General features: G+C 41.0%; 1 protein-coding gene across 7 annotated transcripts in view; it reads left to right on the forward strand.

Moving 5' to 3' along the window:
* The window catches only part of MAPRE2 (microtubule associated protein RP/EB family member 2), an 88,134-nt gene extending 74,361 nt beyond the window's left edge, over window positions 1–13,773 (forward strand). For 4 of the 7 annotated variants that reach the window (XM_041413089.1, XM_041413090.1, XM_041413095.1 and 1 more), the window contains 4 exons: window positions 1,312–1,451; window positions 5,824–5,982; window positions 10,602–10,685; window positions 10,816–13,773. In XM_041413089.1, coding sequence (XP_041269023.1) covers window positions 1,312–1,451; window positions 5,824–5,982; window positions 10,602–10,685; window positions 10,816–10,887 — 455 coding nt within the window. In that variant the 3' untranslated portion in view covers window positions 10,888–13,773. The remainder of the gene's footprint in view (window positions 1–1,311; window positions 1,452–5,823; window positions 5,983–10,601; window positions 10,686–10,815) is intronic. The other 3 variants (XM_041413091.1, XM_041413093.1, XM_041413096.1) reach the window with 1 other exon arrangement.
* The last annotated feature ends 1,742 nt before the right edge of the window (window positions 13,774–15,515 follow it).

Below are 15,515 nucleotides of genomic sequence, written 5' to 3' on the forward strand. Positions count from 1 at the left end.
TGGTGTGACATAAATCAAGTAATCCTATGGGAGGAGCAGCTGGCGAGGTGTGGGGTAGAAGGTGGCTGCTGAGAAAGCCTGAGCAAAATCCCTCTGGAACTGGTGAACAGCAAGCTGAGAGCTCAGCTGGGAGCTGGGTGCCTGCTGGATTAGGGCTGCCTTCTGCGTGGCTCAGGCTTCAGAGCTGACAGCGTTTGATGGTGGAGGATGGTATGGAGCTTGTCAGCACGTTTGGACAACTGTGTTTTGCTCGCTGTAGGAATCAGTGATGAACATGGGTGCTGCTCAGCAGGACCTCTGATTCACATGCCTGCCTGCTTAATAAATCAAAGACACAGAGAGAGGCTGGGTTTCTGTTTTGTCTTCTTAACCAAACCAGTATCAGATGTCCATCCAGTGCATCTCAAATTTATTCCTTGTTGGAGGGAATAAGGAAAAGGCCAAGTCAGAGTGCAGTGCTTGTGGGAGCTGGGGCAGGGGGAGAGCTGTGAGCCAGGCACTCGTGTTTGGGCTGAGTGACTGCATGGAACAGCCAGCATCAAGAGATGAAAGAGGCAGAGCAAAGCGTGAGGAGCTGCCTGGGAGGTTCCTGTGAAGGCACTGCAAACCCTTTCACACAGCTGTTGCTCTGCTTGGGCATTTATGTGCCAAGTCATTGTGGAAAAAGAGTATCTGTATGCACTCATTACTTGCCATTTTTGCTGGTGAAGATGTTGCTCCATATTCTGGCAGCTTCACAGCCCAAGTAATTAAAGAGAAATAGGAAAACCTAAGGATATCATAACACATCTGGTCACTGTGGCCAACTGTGAGTTCACCAATGGGATAAATCTGCTCTGAGTTTCAATGCCCTTGTCTTGGGGTGGTTTACATTTGAAAATGAAAAAAGCACACAGGCAGTTTAGCTGACTTTATTTCAGCTCTGTCTTTCCTCAGGGAAATGGAGGATAGCGATGTATGTTAAGTAATGGGCTGGGGGAACGCTCCCTTAACAGCTGCTTTTTCTTTTTTTTTTTTTTTTGAGCTGAAAGCTGCTCAAATCTAAGGAAACTTTGATTCCTGGTGTGATGTTCTTTATTTTGGTTTTAGAGTTGCCTCACTCTCAGTAACAAACTCAGATTGGTAGGAAATGTGGTTTTTCCTTTCCCAAGGCATAACAGCGGTGGAATTTCCTCTACTGTCACCTTGAAGTAAGAGAGAGGATGGATGGTTGTAAAATCAATTTTTGTGTTTCAGTACCAGGTTAATAGGAATGCATTTATTACAGAGATCAATCTTGTTTAATGTTTACTTATCTACTGTGTTTTTCAGGTGCTGCTAAATCCAGTCCAGCTTCTAAACCAGGATCAACACCTTCTCGCCCATCTTCAGCAAAAAAAGCTGCACCAAGCAGCTCAGCATCCAAATCAGATAAAGATTTGGAAACTCAAGTCATACAGCTCAGTGAACAGGTAAATTTGCTTTAGGCACAAAAGTAGATGCATTCACTGTCACAGGCAGGCGTGAAATCTAATATTGTCTTCTGATGAATGATGCTCTTCAGAATTACGAAGGAACAAAAAGTGGAAATAGTTCAGCTGGAAAGAAATAGAAAAAGAAGAGATTTATTGTAAAGAATAATGTCTGGCAGAGATGACTGATTTTTGCCAGTATTTTTAAATTATGATCTTAGGAGTGAGAGGTAAGTCTTGCTGAAGCATGGTAATTTTATTAGATGTTGAAATATATCTTTTCTTTCACTTGGATAGGAAAAATCTGAATTGTATCTGCTCTTGTGTATTACTATCTTGAAATAAATCATTTAATGTGCCACTGTGGAGAAAACAAGCCTGTTTGTCATACCAAGATGTTAAGAGATTTGCAGTTAAAGTGAGACTAGAGCATTGTGCTCTGCTTTCTGGTAGACATTAAAAAGAAGGTAACACACCATTTTCATTTAAAAATGCAAACTACCTTTCTGAGAATACTTAGTTATATTATAAATAATGTTTTGTGATATTATTTTAAAAGTTTAGAATTTCTGTAATGTTAGGAAAATACGGGCTTCATTTTTGTTTATGCTCTGGAGCTTTACACCATTCTCTCATTTCTGAACTGCAAGAGTGTCTGCACTGGACAAGAATAAATACCTGCACCTGGCTTAAGACTGTGCTGTCAGAATGGTGTAAATGCCACTACTATATATGAGGCCTGATCCTTGTATTTGTCCTTGCTGAGGGAAAATTAAAAGGAAAAAACTTATATTTTAGAGTTACTGGCAGCTGCATTCAGGAAGCAGTCATTATTCTGGATCAAGTATAATTTTCCACGTTAAAGGCATTTCAGTTTCAGACTTTCATTGACCTGAACAGCAATGATTTCAGTTTTCTGGGGTGCTGTTTGCATGTTTTTGATGAGTTGTACACTGAAAGGTGGTGGATGGATAGCCACATCCCAGACATGGCGTTCTGTGGATTCAGGGTATTGTTCTGAGCAGCAGAGAGCACAACAGGGTCCACCAGCTTTCCAAATGGGCTCTAGATTGTTGCTGTAACAGAAAAGTTTTTAAATGTTGCACAAGGAAGTGATGTAGATATTTTTCATGGAATCCTTTTTTTTTTAATCAGTGTCGAGCGGAGTTCAAATGTCAGCTTAATGCAACTTAAACTACAACATTTGTACTCAGAAGTCAGATTGTGTTTGCTTCAGGAGGAAGAGTTAGTTGGCATCTGAGCAACATAGAAACATTTGATCTTTACTGAAATAGACAGTCACTATCCCATTCACTGTTAACATATTCCTAGCACGTTTCATATGTGAAAACCTTAAGCTTTATATACAAATAACCCTGAAGGAAAACTGATTATTTCCCCCATCATTGAAGAGAAGAAGAAATTTTGAGGATATGAAAAACTGATTCCTTAACAGCTAGTTTTTAAGAGACATCATCTGGCTAGAATGGTCAGGAAGGCTTTTTTTTCTTAATGCTGACAGCATTTGGTATCTCATTTCCCACTAATGGATACTTGTAAACCGTGGCCATATTACATGAGCCAAAAAAGCTATGCTGCAAGCAGCTCTGAGCCAGGTTTTCCTGATCCCCAGTGTGAACATGCTGCAAGAGCCAAATTGCTTGGTTTTTACTACTCTGCAGCAGTTGTGGAGATGAGGGCAGCAGCAACCATTACTGTGTTTCTGTGTTGATTATGAGTAAGAAATGCTGAATTGTGTCTTGGATATCAGGGTCCTATGTGGCTCTTCATCCCTTTCATGGATAGTAGTTGAGGGAGATGGAAACATCTGAACTTCCATGCAATTGGTAGCAGAAAAGTTTAATCAGTGGGGATGTCTGTACACTTTGTTTTACCATAGTGTAGCTTAATGAGCTATGTGTAATAATTGTAAGCGTCCCTAACATTTGCCAGTTAATGGCTCCCTACAATCTTAAAGTTTCTCTTAAAATCATCTACAAACTGTGCCAGTAAATTAAACTCCAAAATTAAATTCCAAGGAGTGTCACTCTGCACTGGAACTTGATTAGCCATAGCATTGAAATTACTCTCTCCCAATGAGTGTCTGAGTGCAGCTGAGGTGACAGCACAAACCAGGGGCTATTGCATAGAGAAGGGACTTTTACAGATGGAGAATGGTCCCAGGAACTATTAGCTGAGTGCTGATATACATGTAGTTTCTGAAAGCAGCATCATTGTGCCTTTTTGCCTACACTTGGGCCTAATCTGCAGTCTGGCTCTGCAGCCCTTTGAGTATTCATGCTACCTGTAAGTGCCATCAGAGAAAAGTCCAGTCAGTAGGAACTGCACCCATTAACTGGGTTGCAGAGGGGTGCTTTTGGTCCAGAAATAGAGCATGGGAGCTAACGTGAGCTGTTCTTCAAGTGTTGGCCTTCTGGCACGCTTATGGAAGGAAAATGGAGGATGCAGATGTGCCAAGTGTCTGAAGAAATATGGATTCACGTGGCACAGACAGGTACCTGGAAGTGAAGGGAAGCATATCTAGTTTGGTTATAGCAATGTTTACTATATACAGCAGTTAATTAAGTCTGTGCTTATGTGCATAGTTTAATGATTTTGTTTCTTTAAACAGCATGAACGTAAGAGAATGAAAACAGGAGAATGTCTTCATAGTAAATAGGTCAGAAGGGGAGATAGTCTCAGCTATTAGCTGCCAGTTTTTCAGCTGAAGTTCATTGTTTTCCCAAGCTCTTGCAAGCACAGAGCAAGAGATCTGGAAGCAGTTATATTCTTATTCTGGCTGGATTCAGGCACTGCTCTCAAGCAATATGCTGTGGCAGTTCCAGAAGGCACGTCCTAAGTATGAGGTCTTCATCTATAGACCAGAATATTGTAAACTCTTGTTTCATTTTGCTATTCCTACTTTTGTAAAAAAGTAGTTCATTTTAAGGTGACTGGTCATTATATCCATAATGGATGCAAACTGTCAAGGAAGACTTGAGTGTCACACTTAGACAGCTGGTCAGAAATGAATTAGTGCTTAAGTGAGATGCCCTGAGATCCTGCTCTGGTAACAGGTCAGTTCTGCTGCTTGATGCCTTTGGGAGTGCAATCAAAGGTCAGAAAAAGGCATCCCCAGCTCAGCAGTCATGGAAAAACAAACTGAAAGGGTTTAGTAGGCTATCAAAGCATTGTTTGAACTCTGCTGGTATTTTTACTAGTGGAGGAAATAAATTAACTTGCAGTAGAACTGGCAACACAGAAGTTTCTATTAAATCATATCAGTTCACTGAAATGTAGTCTGGTATGATTTAATTTATTTAGCATGTTTTATTTAGAAAATCATTTTTATAATTGCAGGATTTAAAATGTGAATGTTAATTTGGCTGTAATTGGATGTGATTGTGGTCAGTGTGTTTACTGTAGACAGCTTTATCTGTGATTATTTCTGTTGGTTTTTATGCAGCTGTCCTCCAAATTTCCAAGCCACTTAGATGTTACCCTGATTGTGTATACCCCATTAGACAAAAGTTTATATGCTATGCTCCCACAAAACCTTTCTTTTTAAAATATATATGAATAAAACTATATTGCAGCATCTGTCGTGATTTATACAAAGCCTAATCATTAACAGCTACATTGCACATGAATCATTTGCAGCAGTCCTAGTGGTGAAATTGAGGCTGACAGCGTAGCTTGAAGATTCTTGTGAACAAGGTTGCAAGGAGAAAGGTACTTGGCATTTGAGAGAGTTTGTTGGTAGAAACAGCACATCAGTCAGAGCAGGTAGCCCATGGTGCACCCAGTCATGGCAGCAGAGTGCTGAAACACAGGTTTGTAAAATGTGGTAAGTGAGGCGGCAGAGCAGTAGAGGTGGAAGAGCAGTACAGCAATAGCACATTTGTAACTAGAGGACCTTTTAATTTCCTAACTAGACTATTTCCATCCTCTGCTGGTTTAATGTATTTTTAGGCAAGGAGGTATTGTAGGCTTCCCAGGCAAAACAATGCAAGTACTGAGCTGAAAGTTTTATTAGTTACCACTACATGACATTTCTGGCAGTGCTGTTAGGAGACATGGTTTAGGTAGCCCTGATTTCTGCACTGCTGCTTTGAGCTTGAGTTTAAAAGAGTGCTGAGAAAATTGACCTTTAAGGATCAAGGTTAAGATGTATCCAGGGGGAGTAGTGGGGGGCCCTGATTCTCTGTGGGGTAAGGTTCAATTTAGGTCTGCATGAAGAAAACTGGACTTCATTTCAAGCTATCAAATCAAATATGTATTTAAGATTGTTTTTTATACAAAATTTTAGACTGTGTTCTTTTGTCTGTAGTGCACCTCAAAACTGATGCATCATGTCTTGGTTTATATCCAGGTACATTCATTAAAACTTGCACTTGAAGGCGTGGAGAAGGAAAGGGATTTCTACTTTGGCAAATTAAGGGAGATTGAACTTCTCTGCCAAGAACACGGGGGAGAGAATAATGACCTTGTCAATCGGCTAATGGAAGTCCTTTATGCTTCAGATGAACACGTAAGTTGAAGCCTAATGGTTTTTATCTCAACAAAAAAAGCTTAATTACATAAAATTTAATTTATGTAGTATTGGGTCATATCCTGTATTTAGAACTGCAGCTGGGATTTTTGTGACTCCTCCCCAAAAAGGAGGTTTGCATATGAAATTGCAAACAACAGACTTCTTAGCTTGAGGGGAGGATTCAGGAGGTTTGTTGCTTTTCACTGCTTCAGTGTAGGTTTTGTATTCTGTGTTTGCTGAGCTTTATCTAAAAGGGGAGGGTCTTTTTCACAATTTTAAATTGATTTCATATGGTTCTGAGCCTTAGTTTTGTTTTTTTCATCTTCCTCCTATGTGCGTGAAGTCTTTTACTCATGTTCTTTAATGTGTTGAAAATCACAAAAATTCTGGCAGAGGTGCTGTTCGCTGTCTACAGCTGTGAACCTTCTCTGGCCCGTGTGGCAGTGTTGGAATATGTATGGTGCAGGTTGCCAAATACATAATTACATCTACAAAGATAATGCTCCTTAGCATTTTTTATCCTGTTGCTATAGGCAAAATTCTTCCTTGTGCAAACCAAATAATCCTCTATTAGCAAAATTTCAGAAGTGTATTGTCTGCAAGATTAAGCAAGAATCTCATTGCATCTTAGACTTAATGTTGTAGACACTGAACAAAGCAAGAAGCTGCAAAGGGTGCTGGTTAAATTCCTCAGAGACATTCAGGGATAATGATTCAGTGGAGATTTAGCTGAACTACTCCCATTCATGTTAACTAAATCCCTGTATGGATTGTACTGACAACTGACCCTTCAGGCATCAGTGGAGGAAGGCTTTGGCTCCAGAGTGTACAAGCATCAACTTAATCCCTTGGCAGCACTGTGGTACTATAGGCTGTTCTTACATCTGCTCCCAGAAAGCTGTTGCAGCAGCAGTCAGCTTACTTAGTTTTACATCAAAACTAGTGATGAAGGAAGTACTAATTCAACATACTTTTTCTAAAAGTGTCTAATGTAGGGCCTAAATGTTTGAAAGTTAGGTGCAAGAGAAACACAAGTTTGAAGCTAACAGGTGCCACTGCTCAGATGAGAAGTGACAAGGGAAAGAGGATTTGTTCAGCAGTGCAGAGCAAGTGCTAGAGAGGAAAAGGAGGAGGAAACCATTATTTTCACAGGAATAAACAATAAGACAAATTTTCCAGGCATGTGATAACAGAGTAAAAGTGTTACATATATATAGCGGTCAGAGAAAATGTCTTCTGGATTCAAGAGCAGTGATTTATTTATAAAGCAAAGCCAGAAAAATCCCTCTTCTCCCTATACCCCTACCACATCTGTCAGTCTATTGGCTTAAATAGCAGAGTGGTTCCACATCAAGGAATGCATTTGTTGCTTTTCCTCCTGCAGTTTTCCTTACTGGCAGAACACATTACAAAATGTTCTGCTTCAGTCCATTTCCCAGTGTTTTATCTGCTTCCCTCCCTTCCTTTCTCTGTTGAAATCATCATCCATGCCTGCATGTGAACTACATACAACTGTGCTTTCATCTAAAATGTGGTTGCTGTTGGAGACTGGGTGTGTCGCTGCAGCAGGAGAACACTGCTCCTCCAGAGAGGAATGCAGAGGCCGTTCCTCACACAATTTTTTTGTTCCTTTTGGTGGGAGGCTTGGTCTCCTCAGCTTAACAGATGGACTGTGATTTGCTGAGGAAAGACCCAAATGCATTAGCACTAAGCCAAAGACTGTAGCTTAGTGCTGTTTCAGATCCTGCCTGCCTTTTAGTTTTGGACTTCACTCTCTTGTTGCCCTGCTTTGCCCTTCAGATCTGGGGTTTTTTCCTCTCTGCCTCTGTAATGAATTTGTCCTAAGTTAAATTCTTTCTCTTGCAGTATTTTGCAGGTTAATCCCTTGATAAGAGCAGTTAGGCTTTCTTAGTCAGGCCGTGACGCTGTTAAGTGAATTGTGTGAAATATGATTCAAAATGCAAGTATAGAGTTTGGTCCCTCAAAGAATCATTCCCCTGGTGTTTGATTATTGTAGTGTTGCATTGAAGAGATTTTGATCAGGTTCGTGTCTTGGAGTGAGGAGTGGAGTAATTATTTTTCTCAGAATTTCAGTTCATAGTGCAGTTTCAGTCATGCCACCTCCTAAGCTTCAGTTTTGCTTCATTCAGTAAGAACTAATTTTTTAAAACTGAACACTATATTTTCTTTTTTTTTTCTTTTTCTTTCTTTTTCTTTTTTTTTTTTCTTGATTTTGGTGAGTTTGAGCAGCGCAAATATCAATCCAGTTGGTTCCTTCTCTTTAGAGCATTCTCTTTTCCCTGTTATGGTTCTGCTTAAACCTCATCATTGTGTCTCTGCTTAAGCAAGAGGGATATCATATCTTCTACTGTCATTTAACATTTGTCTGATCAGTCTGTAGACCTTTGTAATTTTTAGTTGTGAATCGGTCATTTGTAATCCTATTTCTTCATCAAAAACATCAAAGTTGCCAGAGAACAGTCCTCAAAGGCTGCATTTGAGTGGTGGAGAGATGTGGCCCCTACTTTTCAAGCTCTCAGTGTGTAAAGCATTTGGTCGTGTAGAAAAGCTTTTGCTTTCCTACACAGGCTTTTGTGGTTCAGTTCATGTAGAAGTTGGGAGAATTGCTCATGTTGGGTATCTCAGTTGCTCTGCTCAGTTTCCGAGAACAGTTCCTCAAAATGCAGCTGGTTTGGTAACTTTCTGCTCTAGCAGCTTCTATATCTGCTGTTACTATTGTAAAAGGCCCCAACCCTCCCCAACACAAGGTTTTCATAGTCTAACTCTTCAGTCTAGATCTTCCACTACTTTCCTCATTAGGGGATGCTGTTCAATGAGATTCCACAGTCCCAAGGTAATTGGACTCTTATGTTTCCCATTTCATGTATTTATACAAGCCATACATACTGAAAAACATCTCCCAAGTCTCAGAACAACTTCTGAGGTAGTTAAAAGATAAAGATAAACCATCAAAGATAACCTGGCAAAATAGGGGCCACCACTCCTCTTAAGATTTGTGGAGTAGATTCCACTCCCTGTGCTTAGAGGCTTTTCCTATTGTACGGATGAGAGGAAAGCACGTACGTGACCCATAAAGTCTGCACAAGTGGGCTTTCTAACAGTGCATCTCATCACACACAGGGCCTGTGGAACATGTGCATTCCAGAGCAGGTCACCTCAGCACAGAAGGAGGGTCAGGACAGATGGGGTTAAGGCAGCATCGCTCACTTCGGCCAAAGAAGCTTGAGTTTTCTCACCCCGCAGGGCAGGGTCACGTTCTCCCAGCGGTCAGCTCCTCCCTATGAAGCTCCTGTTCTCTGTGCATCCTGCACCCTTGCAGCCCATCACAGGAGCTGCAAACACACTGCTCACAAAACTCTTTTGACGTGATGCACCTACTGTATGTAATAAGTAATTACTGTATGTAATTTCTCCCAAGGGGCCAAAATATGCTTAACTTCGGCTGCCCTGACTGATGTGTGACTACTACCTGAAAATGGCACCTGAGTGATAGAAAGTTTGCTTTCAATTGAAATTGGGCTGTAGCAAATGTTAGGAACCTTATTCTGCTTCTGCCCTTCAGATAAGTATTTTATTGCCAGAAGGGAATTAGTTTGTTTCATAAGCTGCTCTGGACTATTGTGGGGAAACTAAAATGATGGTCTTCCTTTTCTTTTGATTTTTGCCTCAAATTTGACAACTTAGCAGTAGCAATTTGTTAAAGTTTGTTGTTCAAGCTGCTTGCTTCTAACAAAAGTTATGGAGCCAGGCAAGTTCTGCAGAGGTAGCCCACTGGGAATGCTGGATTTTGAATGGCAGCTCAGTGCCCTGGAAAAGTGTTTTCCTTTGGAGCTGCCTACGGCAGAGCAGTACTAATGCAGGGCAGAGCATACACAAGAAGGATCTCTTCAGTGAACCATGCTGTGGAAAGATGGAAAGCACTTGAGAGGAAAGCTGTAAATGCAGCTGTGCTTAATGGCAGTCCAGAAGGGATGCTCTAAAAGTCAGCCAGACTTTTTGAGCTCAGATAACATTGAGGTCAACTCAGGATACTAGGCATGTTGCCTGTAATTTGAAAGTTGTTCAGAACTGGTGTCACCTGCAGCAGAGATACAGCCTTTGCTTGTGTCAGGGATTCATCTTCCAGTGGGAATGTATATTCAGAGAGAAAGCTTTGGATAATACTGAGCATAAAAACAATGGGAAGTGATTACTTAGTAATTAATGCTTTTTACAGTAGCTCTATAAGTCAGTGAATACAGGGCTCTTCCCCCCAGCCTCTCCAAGAAAATGTGTTTGCATGTCTATGGGAGTTAGCATGGGTGTATTATTTTGGGAAAGTAATATGCCTGACCTCAAAAAGGAGGCTGTGTTGAATTTTTCAAGCAGGTGGTAGTAAAAGTGTCTTGTCCATTTAGTGATCTAAACCTTGAGAGAAGATTGTGTGAAAACTACAGCAGGCAGGTTCAGAAAATCTTGGACAAGCTAAAAATGGGAGAACATCAGGATGCTATGGTACCACATCTAACTGTTGGCATATCACTGTCTAACTGTTCAGTGTTCGCTCACCAGAACAGATAACAGATAGCAATGTTGAAAGCTGACTTTTTTTCTAGGGAATTACCAGTACTGCATATGCCTCAATTAGAAGTAAAGAAAGTACATTTCAATATAATATTATGAGATGCTGCTTTGCTCAGGTAACAGCTCATTTTTTACTTCCTTGCATGAAAATTGTTACGTTTTATGCTACAGTGAACATCACGGGGCAAGATTACATGGGGAATGCTTTCTGCTGAAGAGTGTTTTGGGATCTTTTTCTCCCTACAGGAGAGCCACACAGATGAGCATGAAGGTGAAGAGCAAGTCCATGAACAGCCCCAGCAGCAGGATGAGTACTGACTCACGCAGCATCTCTGACAATTTTCGTTTTGTGTGAGAACTTTCTTCTGGAGAATGGAACATGTGCGGCCTCAAACTTGAAATCAGTTCACTCCCAGTCTGCCATTAACATTTATGTACCATAGTGAGTGCCAGCCAACCACTGCATTCTGTACCAATACTTTGCCAAGATGCATTTGCAGGCGTCTTCTTTCAGTGTATCTTCCCAAGAGGTTGTAGGGCTACATCACCTACTGTACATCACTGCAACGTCACCACTTGGCTGCTTGAGATTTGTTCTGCTCTTTAAAAATATATATATTTATTTTTATTTCTTTTTTGTCTTAAGTATGATACACTTGTAACTTGTTCTAACATATTTATATTGGCATTTTGTGTGGCAAGGAGTTCTGTACCACTAGCTGTGTCTCTCACTTTGTGGTGCTTTTGCATTTTCTAGTACATCTGTCTTGGGGCACCAATTTGGCCAAGCAGTTGAAATAAAGGGATACAGTGGATGTCATACTCAAGCCATAACGATGAGATTGTGTTGTGGAGGAAAACGCTTGTGTTGCTCACATTTATTCTTTTTCTGCCTTCACAAATGGAAGGCAGAGCATCTGTTTCACTGGGAGATTTAAACCCCTGTGTTAGGAAGCTTGTTAGAAAGCTGCATGGTATGTTCTTTGGCTGATATCTGGAGGAACAGACATCCACTTAAGCTTTTTGAAAACCCTCCCAGTTTCCTAACTAGTCAATAGACATTTCCCAGCTTTTGTTCCTTTCTGAGGAATCCAGTCCCAGCCTCCAGCCGCAGCTCTGCCTCCGCAGAGCTCAGTGCTGAGGGAGGAGAGAAATCTCCTTGACACAAGTGTGGCTGCAGGACACAGTCTGTACCATCCTCCTTGGCTTCCCGCTTCTCAGAAAAGGAGAAAGTAGACCAGCCATTTCTTTCCACTTTCCTTCCCCCTTCCACTGCCCCAGCCATACAAGTCTAGAAGACAGAAATTTTGTCACTAGTGCAAAGTATGGGGAAAAACAGCAACAACACTGGCCCCAAACTGTGCCCCAAACTCCCCTGTAAGTGGATGGTGGACACTTCACAAGTTTAAGACTGCTTCTAGAGCATGTGGAAGCAGTGAGGAGTCCTCCTGGAGACAGGGCACACATTAGAGGGAGACCATCTAACTGAGGGCACAGAGCTGGTTCTGCACTTGGCTGACCTTCCTCCTTCAAGGCCAGTGTGGTGCAGAACCATGTGTGCACTGGAGATGTCTGCAGTGGGAGTGTTCCCTTCCAGTGTGGTCCCATGGCCCTGTTCTAAATGATGGTATTTTACAAGGAGAGGTATCTTGAAGTATAAAAAGCATTCCTTGTTCTTCTCCTACAACTGTGCATTGTAGTCTCTCTGGTTATTTAATTCCTGGTATTCTTGGTATCTCACTTCATTTTCTGAATCTGGTTTGTTGTGCTGATTTAGCAGGTATGTGGAAGCCCCATCCCAATTGACATTCACTGAAAAATTCCACAGCCTATTGGACAGCTAAGTTATTTCAGGCGTTCATAGGCTTCTAAAGCGTTAGGTCCCCAGCATATGCTTCCATAGAAAGGTTTCCAATACATCAGCCCTCAGGCACACACACATGCACATGCAGTTTTCCATTCCTAATCAATCTTCTGCAGCTAAGTGGCTCTTAGTTAAATGTGAGAACCCTGCTGTTGTGTTGCACCACCAACAATATATAAAATGCTGTCGAGCACGAGAACAGGTATTTCCAGTTCCTTGATCCTCCCTCTGCACAGCAGAAGAGTTTCTGGACCCTGCAGGCTGAAGTTTTCCCAGCCCTGCACTCAGTATTGACCTCACATCCTACCCAGTGATGAAATCAAAGTACTGCAACCTGCAGGCCAGCGCTTTCCTCTCCCTTCTCAACTGGTTACAAATAAGGTCTGGTTTATAAAATCGTGTTTTTTCCAAAATAATTATTTCCAAGAATCACCACAAATGGGGGAATTGTCATTTTTGTTGTATTTGTGTTTATTAGAACATATGTACTTATTACAATTGTCATTGTAATAAACAGTAGTTCTTCATAATACTGTTGAAGAGCAGTTACTAATTTTTTTCCAGACTCCAGAATGTCCTTTAACCTTTATGGGATCTCTGAATGGGGCAAGGAGTTTGGGATCAGGCTATAAATTTAATTTAATCAGCACGTCTCTGCTTACTGGAGTTCATCCTTCTGCCAATACTTGAGCAGGTGCATGGAGAGCACTTCAAGGGAGAACATTTTTCTGAAGGTGCAAATGGTTGGGGTTGCTGAGCTCCCTTCATAGCCAGGCTGTTGTGCCTCTCTTCTTTTCTCTCTTTTGAAGCACATATGAAAAAAAAATTAAAAAGCTGAAGTTCATTTCCTGAAAATTCCTTGCATCCTGTTTCTGATCTGAGAACCATAGCCCCCTCACTGCTTGTATCAAGGGGGGAGTGACTGATGTAGGGAGCCAGGGCAGTGAAATTCTTTGGGAGCACCAGAAATGTGGCTGTGCTGAGGGGAGAGCAGTGTTCTGAAACGGGGAAAGAGTTGTCCTTCCCCCCACCCCCTGTGAGTAACCCATTCTTCTGTTATGGTTTTAATATGCATTTGTAATTACCTTTACTAAATAGCACACCATAAAGCTTTGGTTATATATTAAATGTAAACTGAAAGGAATGTAAACATATGTATTGTTAATTATAAATAGATAAGTAATGGCATAATAGATACAAAAAAGTCTTATTCAGATGTATCAGTCATTTTACATTATCCACAAACTGTCGCATGATAGAGTAGATTTTTGTCTGAATATGTGAATAACTTGACTTGCGTTTATCTTTTTACATATTTAATAAAAAAATATATGTTAAAATCTGTCTAGCTCTAGAGACTATTTGGAACATTCTAAAATAATAATTTTCTGCATTAAATACATATTTTTGATTCATCAGGGGCTGCATATGGGAGCAGGAAGAAAAAGGCAGCTGCTTTAAAAACCCAGAAGTTCACTTACCCTGTGTGTGTGGATAGCATCTGTTTCCCCAAGAGCTCAGCAACTGTATTCCCTTTTATAAATCAAAACAGAAAATGCATGTATGTATGTGCATGTAAACAGCACATTTTTCTTTATGGTAAATGCTTTCAGATTTTGGAGTGCTACTCCCTTGGGTATCAGTCTGAAGCAAAACTGGCAGCAGCCAGGAGGCAAAGACAGCACTACAGAAAGGTACCAAATCTCCCAATGGGCTTCCTTGCAGTGACCAGGTATTCAGGGATGAATCTTCAATGGAATACCTAAAAGTTGCCTAGATTTGAGATTAAAGCATGAGGTTTTGTTGGGAGAGAAGGGGGAAAATTTATTGTATTCTCACAGCTCTGGTTTTCTGTAGCTGCAGTAGCTGCTGCTCAAGCACAGGAGTTCTGAGCCTTGGATCAGGACCTTTTCCTCTGTGTTGAAGTGACCCTGTTTTGAGTCACCAGCCTGCACCCCTGCTCCAGGTGTCCCTGGGCCTCTGACAAAGGGGGGAGGACGAAGCAGAGACCAGAGGAGCCCATTTCCAACCCAGGTGTTCAAACCTGGGAGAGCAGCTCTTGTTTAGTTGCTTTTCATAAGACCGGGAGGAAGGCATGTCCTTGGGTTAGTGCAAATGCTCTAAAGGTAAAAAAAAACTATATATTTTCCAATTCAGATAGTTGAAAACTTTCTGCCATAATGTGACCAAAAAAATGTATTGTTAGACTGTCAGGTCATCTACATACCTGGCTTTGCAAAATAAATCTGTGACCGTACGGCCCTATGAACAAAAGCATTTTTCTTCCTATTCATTGAACCAGTTGTCATCTACAACAGCTAATAATTCAATATACACATTGTGCAATACATGATCCCTTTTTATACTTGTCTTTATACAGATTGTAGTGACAAATTGCTTTAAAGAGGAAAAAGAAAGTTATTTGCCACATTTTCATACAGAGGGTGAAAAAACTGGTCAGAGATTAATGTCCTTTAAAAGTCATACTCAATTTCTCTTTAGAAAGGTACAAGTGCAGGCAGGTTGTGGTAGTTCAAGTTTTATAATTTCATTTAATGAATATTTCAAAATACTCCATTCCAGTGCATCAAATTGCATTGCTTCTGTGACCTTTATTTCCAGCTGTTTCCTAAATAAGTGCAAAGCAGATGGAAAAAGGAAACCTGTCCACAGAGTTTCTCCTGTATGACCACATTCAATTTGGAGTTATTTTTGTTTATTGTATCCCAATTCTTCTCTAACCAGAATCTCCTCAACGCTTGTGATGGAAAGGTGAAATAGAAACTGCCTTTAAAAAGCAGGTGAGACTTTTGTGGCAGTGTATCAGATATGGATGTAGCATTTCACTTCATCAAATGTTGGGACTGCTGGGTGCATGCAGCAACATCAAACTCATCATTCCCCTTCAAATACAGTCAGAATGACCTTTTTTGACATCAAATAATGAGACTTCAGACTTACCCCAGGGGAGTCCTTGGGCAGTTAGGGAGCACCTCTGTGGACACCCCATGTTCTCTGGGCATCACACAGGGTAAGGGCATGGCTACCACACCAGAGAGAAGAAGCCTGGGAGATGCCTCCT

This window comes from Onychostruthus taczanowskii, unplaced genomic scaffold, assembly GCF_017590055.1.
Source record: "Onychostruthus taczanowskii isolate IOZ18803 unplaced genomic scaffold, ASM1759005v1 scaffold4, whole genome shotgun sequence".
Lineage (NCBI taxonomy): Eukaryota > Metazoa > Chordata > Aves > Passeriformes > Passeridae > Onychostruthus > Onychostruthus taczanowskii.